We start from the raw sequence: 26,853 nt of genomic DNA, 5'->3' as shown, positions 1-26,853 counted from the left end.
ATTTACATTACTGAAGTAGAAGATATATCTGTGTCTTATTACAGGAACACTTGAAGTCTGGTGTGTTGCAAAACACAAGCTGTATTACAGGACATCTGTATGTGATTTATGGGGTTTTTTTAGAAGTGTAACACTTGACCAAACTAGAGCAAGTTTTCATAAAGCAAGGAGATGGTGTCCCTCAGCCTCCACACCTACTCATTAAGGTCTCACTGAAAGCTCTGAAGGACTCTGCTGATATGAAGCCTTCATTAAAGTTACAAGAATTATTAAATGACATAAGTCTAGTACTTGCTGCCACTTCTCCATAACAAAGACACTCACCTAAAATTACCCTAGATTGATAGAAATTAAAGCTGAAGGAACACATTCTTTATTAGCAACAAGGATTAGGTCTGACAGCTTTCCACAACTATTCACTCATTAGTGTGAATGCTGCAGAACTGCCCTGGTGTTACTTGGATGAGGAACGTTCCAGTGCTGTCTCCAAGTACGAGGCAAAACAAGGGATTATTTTTGCAACTGCTAGGAGTGGTAAGATTGTATTAGCTGTAATACAACAGCCCACTACTATCACACAGCACGGCAGCATGAAATATAGCAGAAGTACAGGGGCTGGGAGAAAGCAATCGATGGGTATTTAAAACACCATTTAGTTGATTTACCTATCGCACAAAGCACTGTCATTTAAAAATCTCTCATGGAGATGTCTCTTCTCCAAATAAATGTCTGTACTGAGGAGATTATTTACTAAAAGGCTCTTAAATACTGCCATTAAAAGCAACACATTAAAATCAATTAAAAGGTTTTCTAAAGACACCCATCTTCTCTCGTTTCCTATATCCATGCCAGTATCATTCCACCCTTTCATACTCCTACTAAAGCAAACAAGATATATTCCCCCGCTGATTCTAAGAGCGCAGATGAGACCATATTCTGTTACAACATGACATCAGAAACCCTGCCCTAGGTACCACTCAAACGTTCCCAGATAAGTGTATGTGTGCTTTCATTTGACTTTAGTGCTCTCTTGCATAATATAGGTTTACCTTGTGTATGTGTTGGGGATGAGGCAGACAGTCTCGATCAGTTAATATTTGTCAAGGATTTTGATTTCCTCAAAAAGACAAAGATAGCAAAAATACTAATTTAGGAATGCAATCCATTGCACCTAACTTAAGGCATCAAAACCCCACCTGTCAGGTCACTTCTTCTCACTCTTCCTTGAAGGAGAGAAAAAGGCACATTCAGAGGACAATGACACATTTTAAGACCAGACATGCTTAATCAGGAGCTTAAGACAGGACAAGGTACATCTCCCTCCACTCAGCACAGAGGGAACACGTGTTACCAAAAGTCCTGTCCAGAGACAGCCAATGTCAAGCAAAATAAACCCCAATCTACATTATGATTAATAAACCATTCTTTATACATGGGTTCACTATCAAATTTAACCCTATGTCCATGAAACTTGGCAACACCTGCTGATCATCAAAGTCTAGGAGCAAAAATTGCTGAAGTACCAGAAATCACTTGGGAGTCTAAACCCTGTTTTGCAAAAGGCATAGCGCTGCTTGTGCTCTCACAGGGAATGCAGAAGGGTGCAAGAGGGGATCTATGACTTCCCCACCAGCCAGATTTAGTTTCTTACATTTTAGAAACGCACATATATTTATTAAACAGGTACCCAAACTTAAAGATTAAAAAAATAATCATTTTTAAAAAATTAGTCACACTGGCAATTTATCAGTGAAAATTACTCACTTTTTAGCACTTTACAGCTTATAGAAGTAACTCAGGCTGCTGGTTGTGGCAAGCCTGGTTGCTCGGGTGAAAAACACATCATTCACACCAAGAAGGGACAGCCAACTGATAGCTGCATCATGGCTGGCATCTTGAGATAGCCAAAAAGTGAGCATAAGTTTCCCTTTCTCTTTTTCCTTCTCCGACTTTAAGTTTGGCTAACCTTTGGGGAACCAAAAGGAGGAGAACCAAATCTCCTCCAGCATGAAGATGTCTACTCTAAGCAGCAGCTCTGTATCTACAACAAAAACATGGCTAAAAGGAAAACTTCTGAAGCCTCTATCCATCATCAGGAGGCTGAAGGTCAAACAAAGCATCATGCTTTTGGGCACTACAGCAGAGGAAAAAAAACAAAAAGAAGGGGAAGAAAAAAAAAGAAAGTGCAAGCTCTGCATTATTTTTTTGCTTAGCCCATGAAAAATAAGCAGCCAGTGAATTCTCAAAGGAGCAAAATTTAAAATTTATTTTAAATCACAAACTAATTTAACAGTTCCACTTGCAAATCTCAGAAAGTCATTATGTCCTCAGAGTTTGTGTGGTAATTTGAAAGACATGCCATTCCCCATTCATAGCCAGGCAGTTGGATTATCTGCTTTAGAAGAAAAATTCCACTCATTCACAGCCTCTGAGCACGACTGTGGCTTCCATAGGAAACAATAATTAGAGCTGGGAGAGCGCTACCCCGAGCCAGTGCTAGTCCGCTAACTCAATGGAATTTCACCCATTTATTCTAGATACAATATTTGCTCTCAGGCCAGTAGGCAGAGAAACACGTACCTCACACTCAGGCTATTTATTGTTTGGCTACCAGGAGATCGCCATTGTTTCACATTTGTATTTGGGGGGGGACGACGACGGGGACAGCCACCACTTTTTTTTGTTTGGTTGGGTTTTTTTTTTAAAATCTTTCAAAGCAGCCTACAAAGTGCTGTTTCACCTCCTCATGCAGAAGTTCTCAGCTATGTTTCCACTTCCAAACACTCACAGTTCTATGGAAAAAGTCATCTGGGCCCCCGAGTTCATGTAACGTTTTGTGGCGATACGTTATTTTAACACAAGAGATTTAAAACCTCAGAGCAGGTCCCAAGAGCCAACTTCCCGGCGGCTCGGATTAAGCCCCAGAGGGCTTGGGCAGCAGAATCTGGCGGCGGCCAGCTTGTCGCAGAGGCCTGGATGCACTCGCACAAAGGCATCATCATTCTTTCAGGCTGGGGTTTTATCAATGAACTGAGCAGATTCCAGGCGCTGTTCCCCCGTTGCCTAGCGGAGGGGCACTCATTGAGGCTTTAATCACAGTTTAGGTGCCACAAAGGAGGGGACCAGAAGACTGCACCGCACAAAGCAGCCCAGCAGCACATCAAAGAAGCGGGAGCTATAGCTGTGCCCTGTCTCATGTACGCTCTCCCACCCGGCAGCAGCCGCCAAGGAGGAGGGTCCTGCTCTCCCCCCACCCCCATCATGGGAAACCCCCGCAGGGGGAGACCAGCGGCGGTCTGGGATGCCACTCTGGTCCCTATCAATGCTCAGAGGGGAAGGGCATGTGGATTCTGCAGGGGGACAACCAGAGCCCACCGCTCAGGGCCTTGTACCTGCCCGTGCACAGGCAGGATGCCCATGACAAATTATACCCCTGCACCAGGGGAAACGATTAGAAAATGGCACACCATAGTGATGTAACAAGCCTCAGGTCTGAATGTAAACCCTTCATCCCTTTCTTTAATAACTCTGGAATTGCAGCTTTGACAAAGAGGGGGGGAAAAAAAAAAAACCTCACAAAAATCAGAGATACAAAGGATGTTTTAGATCATCTGTGCCTTCCTCTTCCATCAGGAGAGAAGAACTTCCTCCACGTGTGTTAGTGAGGGTTTTCTGTGATTTAGTTTGGATAATACCTTTTATTCCATGAAAGATTAGTCCACATTCAAATAGATATTCCCATCGAGTCCTGTTTTCTACTACCCATTTTTTGTATCTATTCCATTAGTCCTAAATATGTCTTTGTTGAGATGTCCCAAACGCCTTCTGCTACAGTTCAGAAAATAAGACACTTGGATTTTGTCCCTCAAAAATAAAAATGAGTGGCACATACAGGTTAGCTAGTACATGTTCGTTCACATCCTTCAGCCTTCCTATCCCAAAATGAACACAGCCTCTTTTCTGAGAGCACATCGCAAGATAACACAGAGCTAGGACTTAACAGAAAAAGATACTACCACAAAAACTTCTAGAAAAGACAGCCAGGAGAAAGTTTGATGAAAAACTAGGGAACTTTTTGGGGCTAAGTCAATCTTTGGCGTACCAGAGGGCACAAACCTCCTTCAATGCATTTTGGGGCTAATTTTTATCCTGTATCAGCCAGCAAAATTCAACTCAAATCATGAAGAAATAATATTTTATTTAAGAAGTTAATAAATCTTGTGTTAAGCTTATTACAATAGCCTGGGATGAACAGGCAGGTTTTGTGTTGAAGCTGTTTTTTACGAGCACACCACGTCGCCCTACACAGGTACCAAAACATTGGAGAATTATATTCTGATTTTTTGCCTTCTTCAGATACCATACAAGATGCAATTGTCGATTTTTTCCTACTTCTGTATGACCAAACTCCACAAGCTTTACAAGACAACACCTGTTTTTTCTAACACACTCCACACTGATCTTTATTTTCTATAAGCTGAAGACAATCTTTTTCAAGTATTTAAGACTGAAATTTCAGGTTCATTAACTGCAGTTAACATTAGCTTGTGAACAGTTGTCTCTTCGTCCAATTGACACTGTTTGCTGTAGATTTTTGTACCCCGAAATCTGAATCTCAATCTTTTTTGCTTGTCTGGGCTTATGGATGCATAAATTAGGCTATCATATCATGGCCAGACCACTGCATTTGTAGATGGCCATTCTGCCTCTGACAGTGGAGAAATTTGTGTTCCATCGCTTAAGCAGTAAAGACACTGGTGTCTCAGAGACACAGAGCCAAGATATGGAACAGAAATTTTCACAAGTCGAGGAGGACGTGGATGTGCTGCAAAGGATGCGAGCTGCAAAGTAGGCAGAGAAATGTACATATAGACACATTTGGATCTGAGGCTGGACAAAAGCCTTCTGCCCAGGTTTGTTCCTACTGTTTCCAGGTCAATTTTAAGACATAAAAGCTCTAGAAGTACTATATTCACAGTATACTTTACTAACTCTCAATTTTACCTCTGTTAAGAAGGTAGAGTGTATTTAAAGCTATGTTGGAGGCCATTCTTATTGCAACAAGCCGTTCCAGTGGTAAGAAAACTGAAGAGCGGCAATGGAACTGTCAGCAGAATGGCTTTTCCCATTTTTGGGGTTGAAGCACATGCTTTTATGTGGTCAGTTAAAGCAGTGAAGTATTTCAGATGTAATCCTAGAATACCTACTGGGCTGAGCTCAATATTAATTTAAAAAGTCATAACAGTCAAGGGATAATTGTATATAATCAGGCCATGCAAGTAAATGAGAAGGCAGCTTATTTACAAAGACTGTTCTGTTGGCAAGGAAAAAAGCATTACCAAAATGAAACTAATAGAGAACACAGTGCCAATATTATACATAATTCAACAGCGTCCCAATTACATTGCCTTTTTATGTTTTCTTGAGCTGAAGCGAGAGATGGAAGAGACCCTTCCATATCTGTGCCATGGCCTTTATAGCCTCTTACTCTCCTTCACCACGGCTGCTCCCCTCCCTTGCCAGCCTGTATTTACAATACAGATTAGAAGCATTTATAAGTCTCTCTCCTGTTTTTTCATTAAACGGTCCAAGTCTCCTGATTTTTGCATCCAAGGGGGAAAACCAGAAGCAAACCAGGGAAATGCCTTGCTTGAGAGACAGGGACTGCATGTCAGAACATGGGTTTTAACTAAAGAGGCTTTGTTCTATGTTCATACCACTACCTTGTAATTATCCCACTACAGCAGTAATCTTGGCAGCTAAAAATAACATACCAAGAATATACGTGAAATCAGTTAAACCTGCTCTTCCACTAGAGGGGATGCTGTGCCTCACATGACTTTTTCTGCGGCTGGAAGGTCCATGGCCCCAAGAGCATGACACCAGAACAGCAACTCAAAGACCTGCAAGTGGTGATGGTGAAGCTGCTACCACAAAGACACCGTTTCCAATCCAATGGCTACTGTCACACTGAACAGTCTCAACCACAGAAATCAAGTCTGAATGTAAGTTTATATTTGTTTTTAATCAGACACATTGCTTTTGTGAGACATGCTAAACAGACTAAGGCCATGGGAAAACAGACCTAGCTCACTTCTGTTCTTTAAAGCCCCTTCAAGCCTGCACATGTTTAAATAGAGCCAAATACCTCCACAAGAACCCAGAGAAGTCAGGGGAGGGGATACAGGCTAGCAACTCCTCCCAGCAGGCACCAAAAAGCAGCTGTGCTATTCCAGTCTCAAAACCCTGAGCTACTTTCCTCAAAAGCCCTGAGATTTGACCCTTGCCTAAGAATATCTTCTCTCTGGGAAGGGCAAGAAGAGGAGGCAGCCAAGCTGAGGAGAAGAAAGAAGGGGAAGCTGCAGGTGACGGGGTGAAGGGAACAGCAGAAGAGGGACAACTGACTAGTGCTTCACAAAACCAGAGCAATAAAAAGAAAAAAAAATAAGAGTTTCTCAGCGCTGGCCCCAGGACAGGTGGAGCAGGTATGATGCTGCAGGGCTTGGTGTGAGTGGTGCGGGGTGACAGCCAGCAGCAGCGGCTCCTGCAGTGGCAGCTCCTGTCAGCTGCCTGGTGGCCCACAGGTGGCAGGGACCTGGGACTTCTAGGAGGGAAAACCTCAGGGATGGGCCACCTTCTCGTGAGACAGATCTCTCACACCAGCCCACCAGCCCTGCTGTTCACCCCCATCCCTGGAACAGCTCCACTTCAGCAGGTGGGAGACCATCGGAGCAAGCAGCTGCCGTCTCACTGACACCACTGGAGTACTGCTTTACCCTACAATACCAGTTGTTTTTTCTCCCTCTCTCTTTCCCTTACACCTTTCTAAAACTAGGACAGGGATCTGTCACCTCCACTGCACTCAACAAGTGAGCCCCTCGCAAAGCAGCTTGCTTGTGTAAGAGATGCAAGCAAGGCCTTTCTTCCCAGACATACTGGTTTGAAGAAGCCCATGCTCCAAGGCCACCAGGACACGCCAGGGCCCGTTGCTTGGCCTTTGCAGCTTCCCAAGTTCACCCTCTGTGTCCAGGCAGCTTTCCATCAGAGCAAGCTTACAGCGGTGGTCCTGCTGGCTGCCCTGCTGCAAAAGCTGCTGGGAGTCACCAGGATGGTTGGGATCTGCTGCTCTCAAACAAGAGCAAGTTTCTTCTTCGCCTCTGCTGGCAGTGCAAGAAGCTGTATGTATGTCATTCTGCCGGGCTCCAAGACATCGTACCTGAAGAGCTGTCCCAGCTTTCTGCTGTTGCGTTAGGGTATCTCCTCCCAGCCTCTATGTAGGCAGTCCCGCTGGGACCCAGTGGAATTTCACCTAAGAAAAGCCCTGAGAACCTGGCCCACCATTTCCATGAGGGGAGTCCTGGCGCTGCAACAGATGGAGAAGGATGAAAAAGTTTTCAGGACTTCTGCAAGAATACAGGATGACTACTGAACACAATATACCACACAACACCAGAACCTGTATAATCACACTGACGTGTTCAAGACAAGCACTGCTCACATGCGCAGGGCTGCCTGGAATACTGTCAGTGAAGCAAAAACACCATCACAGTTTTATATTATATTAAAGGAGAAGGGAAAAAAAAAAAAAAAAAAAACACCCAACTTTGTGTTAGAAAAAAAAAAATATTGTCCTCAACAAAGTTTCCTGGGAAGAACAGGGCAAGAGTCTGCTAGTAGTATGGATGTGGGCATACCCAAGTTCAAATCCTTGTTCTGCTGGATCATCAGAATCATCCTGGATGAAGAGCCGCTTGTAAGCATGGCACAAACTGAAACCCGCGCTCTCTCCCATGCCCTGCAAGCCTTCTCAAGCCGTATCCCAACGGCTCTGACTGGCAAAGGCAAGGCCAGGCCAGAAGACATCACCGTCTCTGACCAGTGCCTCCAGGACTATTAGCAAGGTGAACATGTACTACCCCAAAAACCCCATCTGCCTGGGGTGTTTCACGTGCCTCTGCTGACCAGGAACAACGCAGACCAGCGAAAGGTATTTCCACAGGCTCCATGAAAAGGAAGGAAGGAAGGAAGAGAGGAGAATGCTCTTTATTTAACTGGTTCTTATTCTTCCACACAGGAAAGCTGCTCCTGAGGGATACACGCAGAAAAAAACCCAAGACCTTAGCCTGCAGTCCTTAAACAGCAATCTTGCACACTTTCAGTTTAAAAGTCTTTGATAAGGGAACAAGGTAATGGCTGCAGAGCCATACATCATAGGTGCAGTCCATTTTGATTACTACTTCTCCTCAAACTGCTCCAGCTTGGCCAGTCCTGAAAGATCATACTCACCTGCCATACACGAGACAAAACAAGACTATTTCTTCAGCCACAGTTTAATTATCAGCAGTAAGTAGTACCTGATGCTCCTCAAGTATTGAAATATCAAAGACAGAGCAGGCCAATATTGTGTTCCTGTAGTCCTGTAAACTGTATGTTCCTGTGTCTGTGGATAGTGGGTCTAAACTAATTGTCTAAAACCAGGATGTATAGCATGCACTGAGTGTGCACAGCTATTAATGTTACTGATTATCAAAGTTACCTAATCTGTTTTATCACAACGTCTGACTCTGATCTGGCATACCAAAGAACGCCAACATCTTACCCACTATCTCCAGTGAAAATAATTGCAAGTTTCCATGCGCATATGTTGTATATAAAAATGTGTATATATCAAGGTGACATTCATTAAAAAAGAGTCTCTGCTGAATCATACCTACCACTTGGTTTAAGGCTAAGAGAGAATATCGGGCATTTGATAACTTACACCTTTAAACTTGTTTCCCTTCACAGGGTTTGGTTTTGTGTTTTGTTTTGGTTTTTTTTTTTTTAACCTGAGAAGCAATTTAACAGAGTAACAAGATAACAGAGACTTTAATGCCTGCAAGGAAAAAAAGAACTTCTCAAACTTCTGTCCAGATTTTCCAACCATTCTAATAACATACCGAGAAAATTAAGACTGCTTTTCAAAAGAATGAGGCTTTAGCCTACAGGAAAACTTTTAAGAAGAATTTATGTTCACCACTGCTCAGATTTCTGGAATAATGTCATAGTAAACATTTCCTATTTATCTCCTATTACATATGCAAACATAAAACAGCTACAGCAAGACTGTACTTTTCATTTCCATCATGGCTACATAATTAGATACAAGCAGCACAGTAATTCCCAGTTGCTCTCTTTACAGCACAAAGAAAAGACAAACACATACACATTAGTTGCCTGGTGTAAACCCTTTCAGAATAAGAAAAAAAATCCATGCACAACTCAAAGACTACACTTGTTACATTTCCCAGACATGCGTGATCTGCTGGTCACACAAAGATTACATGCACAGAGCTGGAAGCCATCACATCCCCACCTATTTTGCCATTGTTCTCCACAAAAGTTACCTGTGTCTCAGCAAATCCGGGAAGGTGAGCCAGTAAAACAACATATAACATGTTATTCTGGCTTTTTTCAGGAGTAAAGGGGAGGGGAGGGGGAAGAACCACACCTCCATTCCATCTTTTGGGAAAAATCAAATAGAAAGGAGCCTAAGGAGCAGCTTTAACTAGTGTTCTGGGCAATTTACAGGGATTTGTAGTCAACACCAGCCCTTAAAAGTGGCGATTAATTGCTATAGCAACCAGGGCATCACACCACACACACTTGGGCTGGGATACAGGGAGCACAGTGTGCGCTCTTACCCACACACGCATCTCAAATGGGTAACGGGCTCCTCGAGGGGCTGCATTGTTTGGGCACAATTAATCCTTTATAATAGACCGTCTTCATTGGGGATGGGGGACTCTACCCATATCCCCCCTTCCTCTCCAGAAAATCTTGCAACAGCGGTGTGCCTTTGGGCCGAGGCTGCACGTAGCAGGGAGAAGGAGGAAAGGGGAAATGCAGGAAGAACAAGACTGGGGTACCATGTAATTTGGGATCCAGGTAGGAATTCATCTTAAGAACTGATGTACAACTTTTTCCTTTGCTGCCACTCTATTTTCTTCACTCATTTCATGTGTTTTTCATAAAAAAACAGATGTCCCTCTTTCAAAACATCATCATTTATAGAAAACAATGTGTTTATGCTATAAGGTCCACAGGTGCAAGCTAGTTCACTGCAAGCCACAAGGCAACCTCTGCCAACCTAAAATCAGCACAGAACCATAATCATTAGAAATATCCAAAATGCAAAGAAACAGGTCCTTTCCCCCTCCCTGACAGTTTATTTCTATGCCACAGAAGCATACTTAGACACAGAGAGACAAAAGGAAATGGAGATTTTTGCTGTGTTGCATCTCTCCTTTCTTAACAACTGGGATTCAAACGCTGGCAGAATTTACCTGGAAGAGTCATCTCTGGCTTCCTGCTCACTTATCTTGGTATCAAACCATGAACTGTTGTATATTGCCCTGTAGCACTGTTGGGTTTTTTGGTAGTTTTGTGGGTCCTTTTTCCCTTTAAAAAGAATCCAAAGGGCCTGTTCCCCAACTAATAGAGACCTTCCCAGTCTAAACATGACAGCTCCACTTGCCCATGAGACTTTTTTTTCCCTATCAATCAGATACCAACCAAAGCTATTTACAAGCTGTTGAAGCTTTAAGTGGGAGCAGGAATGTTTGAGCTCAAACCACCGGTTTGAGCTTCCCCAAAACAACACCAGCCCCAGCCAACAGTCTGAGTTTGTTGGACAACAACTCAGGGGATAGGGGGGGAAATAAGAACCAGAGAAATCCCTGCATTAGGGCATAAACAAAAAAAAAAAGGAAACATCACAGCTGTCCGCAGCCAAACTTGCTTTCAATACCGTCACCAAAAAAATACTGATGTTAACACCCAGATCTATAGGCAACAACAGAAATGCAACTCTGACCCGAGCCACAAAAGTGAAACCTACTAAAATTCCACTTCCAGATTGGAAAGCAGTCATCTACCACCACTCACAGAAATACCTGGCGAAAAAACCCAAGCACAGCCTCATATTTGCCAAAAGCTAGATAAACTGCAACATCCCAATTTTTCTATTTTTTTTTTATTTTTAAGAGAGTCTCACAACCCAAAGACATTTTAGACCTGATCTGGATTTTCTATAATCACTTCCATCTTTTTTCAATAGGATCAAAATGAAGAACTAAATAGTAGTAGATGTTCTCTATCTGGATTTGTCAATCCCTTATTTCTCTTCAGGAACAGTATACAGCCATATTGTTCTATGCTTACTGTGCTCTACATCACTCATCTTCCTCCTTACCTCTGTCTACCTGTGCTTTTGATGCTCCAAATCCAACAGCTTTACCTGCTACAGTACAGGAGAAGGTATTGTGAAGCAATGCAGATAGACTGTGCAGCAACTTCCACAACAGGAAAAGGGGTTTGGACTAGATGTCCTTTAAAGGTCCCTTCTAACACAAACTATTCTAAGATTCTAGGATTTTAACAGCACTGACCACCACAGTATAACAGCGTGCTGGAGGACACAGGGTTGGTTCAGGAAACAGGGCTAACAAAGAAACGCTACCAGAAAACCATCTTTCTATGTCAGTGTGATCTGCCTACCCAGAAGGAGCTCTGGTGGGACCACTTACAAGGTGATCAAATTGGTGGATGCTTTGCTCTTCAGAAATTCTTTCCGTAACTCAAACCATAGGATTGCTGATCAGAGCACTCCCTCAACAGCATGGCTTTCAGGAAAGAAAACACATGGCTGGTGGCTCTAGGGAGAAACAGAAGAAAGAGAGGCCAGGGAGTTGCAATAGGCCTCCAACATCACATCAGAAAAATAAAAGCTGCTATTCACAGTGCATCATATACTGGAAGGCTGTAATAAAGTACATGCCATCATGGAAAGTGCTACAAACCAGTTCAGTAGCCACTGACCAATTATTATTTTCCTAATCAGCAACAGAGAAACTACTGCACACCTTGCCAGAGACCCAGAAATGAGTCATAAAGCCCACAGTAGCATTACGACACACTAGATATAATGATTTTAGACCTGCTGAACATGCACCTCTATTTTAGTTACTGTGAAAAAACAGTATCAGAGGTAAGGCTCCCATTCCATCTTCCAGCAACCGGGTAACACACAGCATGCTTATGTTAAGGTTTGGCACAAATGCCCATCCTCACCAAACTCAGCCCTGATTAAAAATAAATAAATAAAAAGTATAACAAGGGGGGCATTGTCTATTTAGGGCTGCATCACACCTCCACCATCACCTTCAACAGCACAGCAAGTACTTACAGGCCTAACAGCACATAATTTTCCCCCAGCTCCATCCAGACTCATGCTCTCAGATAGCAGACCACCTTCTTTTTTTTCCTCTCCGAGTACAATCACATCACTTCCCCCCTATTTAAGTGAAGAATTGGCTACAGCTGGCTGTTTACCCATTGTTGATACCCATCAGGTCTCACCTGGGGTCACCACCACTCTTCTCACAAACATCAGCACTAGGGTTTGTAATAAAGGAGAAGGCAGGATGGCATGGGCAGCAGTCAGCTAAGGACCCTGGCAACAAGCAGTCAGCTCAGGTACGGTATTACAATACAGACAAGCCAAATAAAAAGCTTGTGACCAAGGCAAAAGATATTTTCCCTTTGTTCTTTTGAGTTTCTTTTACCTTCAATCCCTATTTTTCACCGAATTTCACTATTTTCCCCATCTCTTCTGCCCCTACTCCTCCTCATTCCCTGCTCACAGGCTCTTTCCTTTCACCACTAGCCTAATCAACTGTTAGCTAAAGACCCAGCAACAATGACAACCTTTTTGAGCCAGGTTAATTCTCTGCTATTTTAGTGAGCTGACTGTGAGATGTGACAGGAACCAGATCTGGCTTAGCTAAGGCAGAAGGAGCAATTTGGCCAGGAGCAGGGAAGAGAGAGAAGTGAGACCTTTTGGCAGTTTGTGAAACTGTGAATTAAGAACAAGCTCGTTCCTCAGCTTTAGCTCACGTTTATCTTGCCCAGGTGTGTGAAATGGCTGAAAGGGGGAATCTCCACATCTGGTAACTCCTCGCTACCCTCTCCTAGCAACTTCTAGGTATTAATTCAGGAGTGGCTAATTAGGAAATGGTTTCCTCCCACCACCTTTTTTCTTTCCTTTTTTTTTTACACTCTCCTAGTAAACCGAGTATGTGTGTGCATGTGCATTGCTCACATAGTGCCACATATTCATGTCATAAGTATCCCAAATAATAGTGTCAAGACACAAATCTCAGAAATTATTACAGGCTCATTTCTAGCACATCTTTAGCTCCTTCCCCCTGGTTAGCAGAGGTTCACATACAGTGTGGTGAGCTTCAACCAGGATCAGCTCTTCACTAAATGCCGTCTTATGCTACTGCACATGATTCCAATGAAATCGGTATAACATGTCTTAGGAGGCAGGAAAGAAGGTTAGGTCACTAACACACCTCCCAACCCCTGTGATGGCAACATCTCCATTTGGGTAAGATGGTTTGTGGCATCATCTCCAGCATCAGGAGAGCTTCAGCAGCCCCAGCCCCGCTTTCTCTCCAGGCATTTGTTCTCACCCCTGTACCAGCCTCTTCACTGTGCTAGTCCATGTGTTTGTAGCCACATGATAAACTACACTGGAGAGAAGATCCATCCAGAAATACAAACCAACAACAACAGAGACTTTTTTCCACTTTTTTTCCCACCTGGATCAAGCCACCAGCCCAATTCTCCATGCCACTGCATAAGGAGCTCCACCAGCACAACAAAGGGGGAAGAGGCTGGGGACGGGGACAGGAGTAAGAACAAGTAGCTGGGAGTGTAGCAAGGAGCTCTTCTGCCACCTGCCAGAGCCCCCCTCTGCAGTCCCAGCCTCATCTGATGCCAGTTTCAGTGCCACATCGCTGCAGGTGCTCTCAGGAAAGCTCCCCTTGTGTGCTGACAGCAGGTACCTCAGGAAAGCTAGATGCCTTTGAAAAGATGCCACCCCCTCGTCTCCCAAAGCCCACACGTACTGGGCACATTAGTCATTTTCTTTCTTGGCAAACATTTGCCCATAAAGTTCCAGAGAAGCACTACAGCAACTGCAGAGCAGATGCTTCAGAGTACTACACTGTATTTTATAGCACCATATAGCCTTTTACAAGCATTAACTAATCAACAACCCTTCCAGGTAGTTAAGTTTAATTATCCCCATTTTACAGGTGCTGAACCAGACCCAGGGAGGTTGAGAGATTTGCCCAAGGCTGAAAAAACAATCGGTATCCAATCCTGGAACTGTAAATCAGGAGCTACTGTATGTAACTTCTTCCTGAGCCTCACATTGCAGCAGCAGATGAGTTCCCTTCGTTTGCTGCTGCAATACAAGCTCCTCCTGAAAACAAAACAGGCAAAAGCCCACCCCTGCCTGCCCTTCATTGCAACGGGTTGGTCAAGCTGCTGTTTGTCCACCAGCTCTCCTGTAACTTACTCAAGCACAGTCAAGATGACACAAACCATCGTGCTCTGGCTTTGGTCCCAAACCCTGCGACTGAATCAGGCAGGCAGTATTCACAGGGCATCTCCCCGTCTTTCTAACTCTGATGCCTATTTCTGCATCAAACTGATATATGATGGTTTGGGGGGTGGGTTTTTTCCCCTGTTTCCCTTTATCTGGTCTTTTTGTGCACACTGTTGTTTGTTTATCAGGCTGGAGCTTTCAATACCCAGGAACTGCAGTGGTGCACAAGTGGCAGCTACAGTAGCAGCAGTAAGTCCAGGCCAAAAAGTGGTGAGGTGAGCAGTATACTGAGTGGATACAGCAACTTTCACTAGAAAACAACAAAGAAAGACTGGCAGAAGAGTCAGTTTTAAGGGGCTTCACCTTACAGACCACTGGATGAAACATTATCTCTGTGCAGTTGCAGCTGCTAGAGATTTCTCCACTGAAATGTTTGGTGAGCTGCTTTGGACTGGATTTAAAGGCTGGGCTGAGGTCAACCAGTCCCTGTAATTCTCCTCCTGAGAGTTACAAAATATTTCTGGTCCATCCAAAGGAAGAAAGGATGGTATCTCCAAGCATCACTGGTGCTGCGATGCCAACAGAAATGCCAGTGTTGGGAGTGCCTGAAGACGGATCTCTCCCTGCTGTCGGTGCTCTCCACCAGTCTTGACCTGGCAGTGCAGACAGAGGTGGCCAAATAGCTTTCTTCCCTCGTAATTTCTTTGGCTCCCAGCTCCCTCACTTCCCACTGTGAGCCATCAGCAGGTCCCATCTGATGCTCACACTCTAGAAACAAGCAAACCCCACATTGGTTACCCGTTTTGTCTGGTCTTTGCTACTGCTTCTCAGGTAAGCACCACTGCTTATGAAAGATAAATGCACGCATGGCCGCTGTTCAAAGAAAAACATGCAAATATACTCCATTTGGCAGGCAATTCAGTTGTAAGGCACATTTTTACCTTTGTTCCCTCTCCTGCTTTGGGCCTGCCACGCAGAACAGCAGCCAAAACACGTCTCAAGGATTAGGTCTGGCCTCAGAGCCCTCATCTTGCAAAAACACATAAACTGTCGACTAGTCCCAATGACTAGAGGATGGTCATGACTCATTTGATGCTTGATGTATGGCGTTTTGCTCAAACAGAGCCCACATACATGGGGAAAAAAAAAATCATTAAAGGACAAAGAAGAAAGACACATTTAAAATTGTTGGAGTGTATGCTTCAAAATAAATTGCAGCTAAATACCCTCAAGTGTAACAGTATTTTGGATGTTAGTAAGACCATTCATAAATGAGAAAAGAAATTGGTATTGATTCTGTGGGCTCATGTCTCAATACATCTATAGGTTGTTAAAGTGTAGGAATAAATCTAATAAATTAATCTAGCTGAGTAATAATAAGTTCCATTAACACAGTAATACCTACCAAATCGATATGTATGCACAATTTCAGACACCACATTTAACAGAAATTCTTTTCCGAGTTAGAACATGCTAGAATTTATTTATTTATAAGAGGACATTAAATTTGGGTAACTTTTGTAGTTCATCTTAAAAGATCTCACACACTTACACATACAGCGTACTTTTTTCAAGTGAATTATTAGGGGAATATTTGCTGTCCTAAACCCAAGTAACCACCTTAGAGGAGAAGAAACTTTGAATACCAGAGATTTTGTTTGGTTAATGCAGATGCAATGTAACTCTTCCACTTTGGGCAACCCTCCAACCACCACATGGCACTGCATCTCACCCTGAACACTCTGCCTCCTTGGGTGCATTTCTGTTACTGAATGGTTTTTCTGATGTCACCTTTTTGTTTAAATGACAGAAAACCCAGAATTTTCCTTTTCAATGCCAGTAAGCGGCGCCTTCATACACGTACAAGAACCATCACACCATTTTGCACCTGTGCTTCTAGATTAAGTCCTCCAAATGTCCTGGACTCTACAGAATCTCTTCAAAGACATGATATTCCCTGCCGCAAACTGGACCTGAAAAAACACTGAAATACACTGTCAAAAAAAAAAAAATACTGGTCAGCACTAAATCAAAGCAAAGCAGCTTTTGTAGAAGAACCTGAAGAGGAGGCAAGAAGGACTCCAGGGCTGCGCACAGGTGTTGTCCACCTCCCAGAAATTATGGGAGGAACTTCTGCGAATTATGATCTCTAAATTCCAGAAAAACAGTTGTTTTTCTACAAAGCATCCCCCTCAGCACACCAGGCATCCAACAGTGGGGGTCAGGTAACCAAAATCTGACTGGAAGTTACCTGTGCATATCTGGTAGGTCACGCAGGAAAAGGAGGTGTTTCAGTCTGACAATTACATATATTTGGGTGCCCACCTACTTTTTCCCCACCACATTAGATGAAGCTTGGAAACTTTTTCTGCTTGATGGTACTTAATCTTCATATCCAGCCTGATGAAAATTATATCTGCAATATTAAAGTTTTATTTCCTTCAAGTATCAAATCCCACAACCATCAAAATATTTTCCAGCTCCCTGCTCAACTCTTCCCAACCTACTTGCTATTTGCTGTCCTTCCTCACTTTCAATCTACCCAGGACGGTCCCCACAGACCTCAATATACTGGCAGCAGGGAGTTAAAAACCATAATCAAAAGCATTTCATGTCTGTAGCAGCAGTAGAGAGAGCAAAGGAAAGGAGCAACAAGAAAGAAACACTTGCTTAGTTTCATTACAGCTCTCAGCTTCTAGCAAGAAGAGATTTCATAAGGTAAATGGCCCAAATCAGAAGTCACTGAAAACACACAGCTATTTAAACTCCATAAAATATCTGGGCTTAGAATAATCACGGCATAATTAAATTAATTTTATTAAGTATTTTCCAGTATTTGTATCATCATCATAGGGGCAGAAAAAAGCAAAGAGCGATGCAGAAGAATACTGCACCCTGGGACAGCCACAGAGGCGCCTGGGTAGACAAAGATTCAAGTTTCGGTAAAAACGAGAAAGCATAGGATCGGGTAGAGCTTATGCCTTATCCCCTTGGAGCATAAGGCCCCTACCTGTCTGTGAGTCACTTCAGGTCTTCCCTGTCTGTGACTCACGGTCTTGAAGAGTTAGACACAGACGTCTACCTCCTCTCTTCAGAAAAAGGCAGAGGGAACTCGCTTTTACCTTGTAGCCATCACTCTCGTTCAGCTCACCCCCCCTTAAACTCCCCCTTCGGCTGACAAGGGGGCTAGCAGCCCCACGGCTACAGTAAGGGTCAGGATTTTCGTTAGTAGGCTGGAGAGATCCAGGAGTGGAGCTGTGGAGCCTTCTTCCTCTTCAGTGAGGTAGATGAAGAGGCACCGGAGCAGGAGCAGACTGCAGGTATCTCCCTCCCACGCTGCTGGTGGCTTCCTCTTCATTTCACCACACAGGGGGAAATACTTGTCCCCTCTTAACTCATTTTCCATTTCTACCAAATGGAAACCAGAAAAAGTCAGGTCACATCAAACCACTTGCCAGATGAGACAAAGTAATGAGAACGAACGTGGCACAGAAGACAGCACCATTTTAAAATTAATGCAGCCCAACAACAGACAGTAACGCAGGCTTCCGGACACACGTGTGACAGTGTCTATGATAAATGAACACCAGAGAGGGCTAAATAAACTAATGTCCATCACTATAAATGTTTCAAATTTTGTTTTCATTCCATCATCAGCGAATAGTGGCTTGGAGGTTGCAATTAACACTAAGGCTTGGGAGGTAATAATTATGGTCTTGCTACTGGACAAAAAATTACCTCATCTATCTGTATTAGAGATGCAGCAATCTGTTTCAAGCATAGTGTGCTTTTGTAAATGAACACCTTGGAGCCTGAAATGCCTTGGGAGATGAGTTGGGCAAAAAAAGCATCTTCTGGTCCCAAACTTTTAAATTGCAAAACTTCTCCCATGTTGCATTAGGACAAAACCATGACCTTTTTAGGTTCTTCATCCCAAAAGAACCTCACAGTCCGTGTGTTCACAGCAGCCCTCAAGGATGCAGCAAAGCAGAGTTAAACCTGGTCTCCTACATAAGTACTCCCATCACCAGATTACCATGAAATCTTACTCATTCTCCATTCAAAAAAAAAATCTAGTCTGGACATAAGAAACCTTGCTGAACACGCAGCCTTGAGAAAATCTCATCCTTCCTGCCATGGTCTACATTTTCTGACAGGAAAAAAAGGTATAGCAAAAGAGAAGATTCACCAGGTGGCTCTTAAGTTCCTACATGCTGCCATGGGTCAGACCAATCTGAAGGTGGACTCCTGCATCGCTACAGGAGAAGGCATTGTAAGGAAGCAACTGGCCACCACACCAACAGAAAACTCAAATTAAGGGTTGAAATGACTGCGACTGCATCAACTACAAACAGAAGGTTGGCTTAGCAAGTGTCACTATTTTTTACAGTGGAGGCTCCATGGCATCACTTGTGGACAGACCTTTCTGGTGAGATCGATGGTCATCCACCTTGTCTAGGACATTATTTTGCTAGCACTGGGTACCGTGGCATATCCCAAAAAGCAGACGTGCTCCCTGCGGAAGTACAGCACAGTAATGCCACACGGGTGCTCTCACCGAGCACGGCCGGGCTGTGGGGACCCTCCCGCCTCCGTCTCTCGCTCTTTAGCTCCAGCCGTACCGAGGAGAATGTGATGCATGGGCACATGATGTCATTTGGTGTCTCTGAGAAAAATGACGGCGACAGAATACGTATTGAAGAAATGCTTTCTTAAATCATGAGAGAAACCGAGTCAGAGAAAGCTGAAAGACAAGCTTCAAAACCTGCGTGTTTTGAGTAAAAATCCCAGAGAGACAGATGACAGACATAAATAAGGCGAGACAGGTAGACTAGGCAGTTCACAACATGAATTTCGCAACCACCAATACTTACACACTTTACAGTCATAGCAATTTATGAGTCCCCATACGGCTGTTCTTGCAACAGGTGATTTCAGTGGAGTTTGAGCTCACCTCACAAGCCTTTGAGCAAGAGTTCTCTGTTTTGTTGGGTTTGGGGGCCAATTTTTTGTAGTTTTTTAAAGTCGAGCTTCTTCAGCAAGTTCTTTTGGGTTTGGGGGCCAATTTTTTGTAGTTTTTTAAAGTTGAGCTTCTTCAGCAAGTTATTTTTCCTAAGCTTTCCTGGTAATTAGCCCTAATCAGTATTCAAGTGCTGATCTGTAAGGCTATCTGCTAACTTAAAGGAAGGGAACACCTCAGTAATAGGCCCAGTGTTTCCCTCGGTCTGCAGAAACAACCGCGATAAGGACAGAGACTCCAGCCATCTCCAAAGAGACAGAGACACAAAGAGCCCCTCTGATGGCTGCTGGCATCTGGCCTTCCCCTCATTAGCACATTAAAGCTGCTCTGTCCATCCCATAAGAGCCACTCTGTCCATTCCTCCAGCTTTCTCTATGGAGCCATTTACAGCGCTGCTCCTTTGAAACCCCCCCAGTTCAAGAGGCAGTAACCCCTTCCCAAAGCCCACGGCACAGCCAGTGTCAAAAATTCCCAGTTACAGACAGGCACCCAGCGAGTACCGGCCTTCCGAATGTCACAGGTAGACAGAAGACACTCACATATTTTGTCTTGCCAAGTTGCCCCTCCTTGGGAAAGTCTTTTCCCAATCAGTATGTGAGCTGTCGGGTTTAGATTACAGTGCACTTACCGTATCAAATCACCCCGCTTCAAACAATTCCTATTTCAGAATAACACCAGCAAGGCTTGTATTTCCGAAGGTGCAAACTCTCCAGAGCAAAAGCAAGGCAAGGGGGACGTAGCTTTCCAACACTGACTCCAGAACTTGGTAGGAAACCACACTCAGGCACTTTGAAACCATACTTGGACAGACTTCCAGCACCTGCTACAGCAGCAATGTGGAAGCTTTATGTACTTTAGCTCATCTTCACTCCTAAATCAAAGCATTTTAAGCGTACTACGGTGCCAATAAGTGTGCATTCACTGAAATAAGTTGTTTGGAGGGGAAAGGGAAGAGCTTCTTTTTCTCCTGTTTTACAGGTATTTCCCTTATGCACCCAAATTATTGGCAGCGTACCTAATTCCCAGAGGTCACTTGCTTTCAAAATGGTGATTACAAGTAAACTAATGAGAAAAGGACACAGTGGACAATTTTTCATCAGTTGATTTCTGTATCCTCTGCCAGCATGTGTTCCTACAGGCATATATGACCTTCCCCCCACCAAAAAGAAAGCCAACCTAGTTGCTTTATCTACACTCCAAAGTCATTTTCTTTGACTTACTTCAGAACGGTATAAAATTTTTTACCTAAAAGGAGATCTACAGCTATGTGAATTGGGCTCAGACTCTCTCTTCTACAGTCACTGTTATTCTGGGTGGACTTTGAGAAGCTATTTGTACTTTCAAAGAATAAAAATCCCAAAGGAAGCCAATCCTTTTGTTTTGAAGAAGAAAGCAAAGCAACTGAAGGTTATGAATACCCACTCTTTTTTTGGATTCCAAAAATGATGTGTTTGATCCTTGACTTGCTTTCATTAAGGAAAAATGCCATAAATTATTTGGTTTGTTTGCCTCTCTGATCAGTCAACTGAAAGACGTTATTGCTTTGGGGCAATGAAATATGTTGCCTCAATTTCATTATTATTCCATTTCAGGTTCTTTTTAGTACATAAACTCCCTCTGTCTGATTTACTATATGACTACAGGTTACTTGAAAAAAAAAAAAAAATCATTGTGTTATAGCTTTCGATACTTGAGCTGTCATTTACACAGCTCTCACGTCTGAAGTCAGTAGCCTTGACACACGGTTCAAGTTCAAAGTTAGTCAGCTAGTGGGCCAAATTCTTCCTCAACTCCATTATCTGGAATGAACTTGGCCTGTAACAAACTAAAAAGGCAAAAGTTTCACTCAGACTGTACCTGAACAGCCTGGCTTTCTGACAAGAAGAACCCAATTTTCTCTTCTACATATAATTTTGTTCAATAAATCAGTGCTTAGCTTAATGAATTATACTTATTAGCAAAATTATTTTTTCTTCCTTTTCCTAAGAAAGGTAGTGATAATTAAATCATACACTGGCTTTATGCACAAGGCTAAAATTTATCTGAGAAAGTGAGTAAGTGGGCAAAGAGTAGAGAGATACATTGCTCCAGAGAAAGCTTTCGCAATTCACTAGTGCAGAGAACATAACTACAAAGCTATTTAAAAGATGGCATGAGAATGAGTGCCTGAAATTACTCTTGCTCCATTTTCTGATATCAAGTTGAATGTGTCCCTAATATTCTGATATGATTTTTAGGAAACTTTTGAAAAAATACAAAGTGCCATTTAGCAACAGAGAGCAAGAAAAAGCACATGAAGATGTCCTTGAAAAGGCAAGATAAGGCAAGGCTAGATTTTATAGCTAGTATTCCTTAAGAAAGTACTAAAAGGTAGAAGTGGGTAAACCCAGAAAAATATATGTGCTGTTCAGCTTTCTATAGAAAGTCCTGATCAAGGAAAGCAATACAACAGCAGGGCCTTAGATGTTACTTTGGAGACCTGAGCTCATTGATGCTGGTGTGGGGTATTTTGTTTACCAGAATAATATAATTTACTTAGGTAAAATAACGTTGTCATAGTGTCTAAAGATATTAACTCATTTTCCTTGCAGAAACTTCATTTTCCCTCCTTGTCCTGGTGCCGAGATAATGTCCACGTATAAGCAGGTACCTCATTTGCTGGCTCTCATTTAGCTAAATAATTAGCAAGAATCCCCCAAAGAAATAATATGGTAACCCGCTCCCCCTCTGTTTCAGTGATGTTTATTCTCTGCCCAGTTCCTCTGAGGAGGTGATAACCAGCCTTCTCGAGGTGAGATTGGCCTGCAAGTTAGTTCAAAAGGTGTCAGGGGCCACAGGCAGCACTTTGCAGGTGGTCTCTGCTCTTGACCATTCAGGTCACCCAGAGAATGGAAGGAAGGGAGACAAGCCACCACTCTGCTGGGATACAGCCAGACAGAGCAAGTTCAGACTCATCAACAGGTATCTCTGAAATACGCCGGTGCCGGGGTGGAGGCCTGAGGAGCTGCAGAGCTCCAAACCGCATGATTTTCTCTCTTTTCTTCTTGCTTCCCACTATAGGTGGGAGGCAATACAGAGCAGGTGAGTCACTGCTAAATAAGTGGTCCTCTACAAACAGACAGAGTTGGTGGAGTCCAATTTTGGCTTCGCAGAGGCTGTGGGGAAGCAAGAAAGCAATCAAGCAGCCAACATTATTCTTTCTCTCCCCGGCAATATAGCAGGGGAGGGTCAGCCAGGAACACCCACTGAGCAAATGTCACAAGGAAGGTACCAGGCAGGGCCCTGCAGCTGGGATTCATGGACCACGACTGTGAGTCACAGGTCCAGGAAAGTATTTGCTGTAAGTAATCACCACAACATTTCCCCTTAATGCAACAGCAATTCAAAGCCATCCTCTCCGGACTTCAAGGATAACAGGAAGCTTCTTCCTGTTGCTGCAGGTCCTGTTCAGCATCACTGGCAGCTCAGAATTTATATCCAAACTATTCCAGTAAATCCCAAAATTTCATTGAGCATCTCCAGTCCTCCATGTTCTGACCCTTCAATTTTGTGTTTTACTTTGGTTTTCTGTTATGGCCAATGTTGTCACAGAGTGCAGTATTTGCTGTGATCACTGAAATAGATTTTTACAGTCAACCAGCTCTGCTTTCAATACAGAGCCTGGGGGGGTTGTTCCGATGTTTCTCTATTACCTCGGGATCTATTGAGTGAACAGGGAGGAGAGGTTTGAAAGTGAGGTTAAAATAAGTTTCCATAGCTTGTAAAGCAATTTTAAGAGGAGCCTTTGAAGGCAATTCAGGAATCACCAAGTGCCTGGGTGACCAAACTACTACACATAAAGTGAGAAAGAAATGATGCTCAGTTTCTGCCAGTGTCTATCCCCATTCTCCTATTGTCTTGTTTCCTCCCTGACCATACCAGAGTCTGTCCCCTCTGTGGGGACAGACTTTTTAGTAGGGCTTGGAGCAATAGGACATGGGGTAATGGTTTTAGACTAAAAGAAGGTAGATTTAGACTAGATATAAGGAAGAATTTTTTCGCAATGAGGGTAGTGAAACACTGGAACAGGTTGCCCAGAAAGGTTGTAGATGCCCCATCCCTGGAAACATTCAAGGTCAGGTTGGACAGGGCTCTGAGCAACCTGATCTAGTGGGAGGTGTCTCTGCTCATTGCAGGTGGGTTGGACTAGATGCCTTTTAAAAGGTCCCTTCCAACCCAACCCATTCTGTAATTCTATGACTCTACCAGCTACGGGCAGGTTTCTGGCAACTCCAGCTGTTGTCAGCCCTTTAATTTTGTTTGTCTGCCTGAGGAGCCCCCACTTTGTCCAGCAGAAAACAGAAGCACGTGAGCTCAACTCAATGAGGCAATCAGGAACCTTTCACAAATGGGCTTCAAGTGAATGGGCACACAAGCTATAGACAGCAGAGAGAAAGTGCCACCCTTTTCCAGTAGAAAAACATTAATTGAAGAAGCCAAAGCCTGGTTTGTTCTGGGCTGCTACTTCTTTAGAGATACAGCATAAATATTTCTTCCTTTCCCTGAAACATTCACATGCTTTTGTTTCCATAGAAGATGAAAACATAAACATTGTGTTGGCATGCGTTTCACTGTGTCAGGATTCATTTCACTGTATCAACAGAAACATTGCATGAAAGCCATGATGTTACACGGGCTGAGTCCTTAGTTCCCACGTGAAGTTGAAGGTAACCTAACAGGCAAAATTTCCCTTGATACAGACTTTGGGATGGGCTAATGAGTCTCTTACACAAAGAAAAGGCTGCCTTAAAACACCACAGTAACAAGTCTTCTCCCTCTCCATAAATCACATAAATTTGTTTCATGTTTGAGGAGGGGAAAAGAACATGTTCATGAAAAAGTGGCTGGGCTCCTGCTCATTACGGTGCTGTTCTGGGAGATGGAAGATCTGATTTCTAGATCCAAGTTTGTGAATCAACAGAGATTTGAACTCTGGTCACCAGAGCCAATTTCTATCCTTTTCTCCCTTCAAAAAAAAGTAAAATCTAGATATTCTCATTTTAATCACATATATATAACAATAAATATTGATTTGACTCAATCTATGGCTGAAAGTCATATATATACATAAGCATAACTGCTTGAACTGTATGAATTAATCCAACACCTCCTAGCCATGAATATTGTGGTCTATTTGATGGCTCCCCAGAGATCACTATTACCACCCTTGAACAGGAGTAACTATTGCTTCTGTATCTGATTCCCTCACCACATCTTCATACATCTCCTGCTGCCCCTGAGAAAACTTTTCTCTAGTCTCTTATTTCAGGACTGACACCCACCTGGATGACCAAGCAGAAGGAGAGCAGGCTTTTGCAAGCACAGGACACCTAAGATGACACAGATGTTGGGTTGAGGAATTGAGTGATTTTTACTACCCGAGAGCTGCAAAAGCGCATGTACAAGAAAATGTGTAATTGAGTTTGAGCTGAACCAGCTCCTTCTTGCTTCAACTTCTTTTCAATCCTTCTCATGCTCGAATAACAAAGGATAAATATTTCCTCCCTTACTGATGCTTCTGAGGATCTCCTAGAATGGTAATAGCTAATTAACTGCATATAATAGCAATGATCTGTAAGAAATCAAATTCCTAAAGGTATTTGTAACAAAGATAGTAACAATGATAATTTCCTAATGTTTAAAAGCTTTCAAGCTTTCTTTCAAGCTTTCTTATTGACTCTTTCAAGAGTCAATAAGCGTTATCTTCAAAACTAGTATATCCAGCTAGAAGAGCTGGTTTTCTTAGTCGCTCATCCATATTACACAGTATCTGAACCTAAAGCAGGGACAATGAGGCCGACAGTGGTACCCACCACCCCATTGCTGCTCCCAACACTGCAACTGCTCTGTTTAGCACGTAAGAGTCATTAGGCAGAAGCGGTGGCTTCAGCTGGCTTTTCAGAGCCGAGCTCAGAGACTCTTTCTGGAGAAGTGCAACCAGTCAGGCTCTGGATAGATGCTGTTTTGTAGTAAAAAACCCTCAGCCCTAATCAAATGCGGTGCAGAAGAAACAACTGGCGAAGAGGAGAGGGTAAAGGATTTAAGTAATATGGTTCCAGTGTTTTCTTGTGCGTTCGGTGAAATAATTTACCCCGGGTACCCTGCAGTTTTCCTGTCTTGGCACTGACGATTCTGAGCCACACGCAGAGGCGAACCGAGCAGCTCGGGTCTCGGCAGCATCCCGCTCCCGACGCCAGAGCACGCTTCGCCCTCACCTCGCGAGCTGGTCGGAAATCGGGCAAAAAAGCCCTCACCCGGGGCCACCCGGCACCCCGCAGCATCAGGCCCCGCCCGGCTGCTGCTGCGGACCCCGCCGGGACCGGGGGGATCGACCCTTCCCCGCCGCCCCCTCTCGCCCGGCGCCCGCGCTCCAACTTCCCCGGCGGCGCCTCCGCCACCGGCCGGGATGCGGCCGCGGAGACGCCGGGTCCCTTCTCCCGGCCGCCCCCCGCGTGTCCGCGGCGGGCCAGGAAAGCCGAAGCAGGCGGGGACCCCGCCGTGTGCGGGGGGCGTGTGCCCGCAGGCAAGGGCAGGTGCGACCGGCACCGGCACCGGCGGGGAGGGAGCGGGCCGGGGGCCGCGCCTCACACCGCCGCCTCAGAGGCAACAATGGGCCGGGGGAGGCTCCGCGCCGCCGCCCCCTGCCCGTGGCTTCCGTGGGGAAAGGGGCTGCGAGCCCAGCCCAGCCCAGCCCAGCCGGAGCCGTCGCTCTCCTCCCGCTCCATCTCTCCGAAGGGGCCGGGCCGGGGCTCACCCGACGGCCGCCCCCGGGACCTGCGCGCCCCAGGGCGAGCGGCGGCGGGGCGGGGAGCCGCGCCGTTGCCGCGCCGTGCCGCCGGAGCCCCGGTCCATCCCCCGGCCTCACCTGTTCAGCACTTTCCTGATCCTCTGGCGCACGCTGGAGGAGGGCGCGGAGATGCCGCTCCTGCCGCCGCCGCTGCCGCCCTCCGCCGGCAGGTTCTCGATGGTGGCCACGACATGGCTGGGCTGCGGCGGGTGGTGCGGCGGCGGCGGCGGCTGCGGCGGCGGGGGGTGGCGGTGGTGGCGGTGGCGCTCGGGGGAGAGCATCGCGGCGGGGCTGCGCCTCAGAGGCGAGCGGGGCGCATCCCGGCGGGCGGGCGGCGGGCGCTGCTGCCGCCGGCGCTGGCTCCCTCGGCTTCCGGGCAGCGCCAGACCCTCGCCCGCTCCTCCCTCACTGGGCTGCCATGCAGCGAGGGGCGGGCTGCCGCCGCCGCCGCCGCCAGCGAGTGCCGCTCACGGCCGACGAAGTGCCAGCAGTTTGGCGACCCTCCTCCTCCTCCTCCTCCTCCTGCCCACACCCCCCGCGCCCAGCCGGTGCCTCCCCCCGGCGCTG

The 26,853-nt window shown here is 44.9% G+C and overlaps 1 protein-coding gene across 1 annotated transcript in view; it reads right to left on the bottom strand.

The window, feature by feature from the left end:
* Window positions 1-26,567, bottom strand: part of SLC35F1 (solute carrier family 35 member F1) — a 240,289-nt gene extending 213,722 nt beyond the window's left edge. The window contains exon 1 of the mRNA XM_074150484.1: window positions 26,365-26,567. Within this exon, the coding sequence (XP_074006585.1) occupies window positions 26,365-26,567 (203 nt within the window). The remainder of the gene's footprint in view (window positions 1-26,364) is intronic.
* Window positions 26,568-26,853: the final 286 nt, after the last annotated feature.

The sequence above is a fragment of the Numenius arquata genome, chromosome 7, assembly GCF_964106895.1.
Source record: "Numenius arquata chromosome 7, bNumArq3.hap1.1, whole genome shotgun sequence".
Lineage (NCBI taxonomy): Eukaryota > Metazoa > Chordata > Aves > Charadriiformes > Scolopacidae > Numenius > Numenius arquata.
The sequence above is the reverse complement of the archived record's forward strand: the minus strand, read 5'-3'. Positions and strand labels throughout refer to the sequence as shown.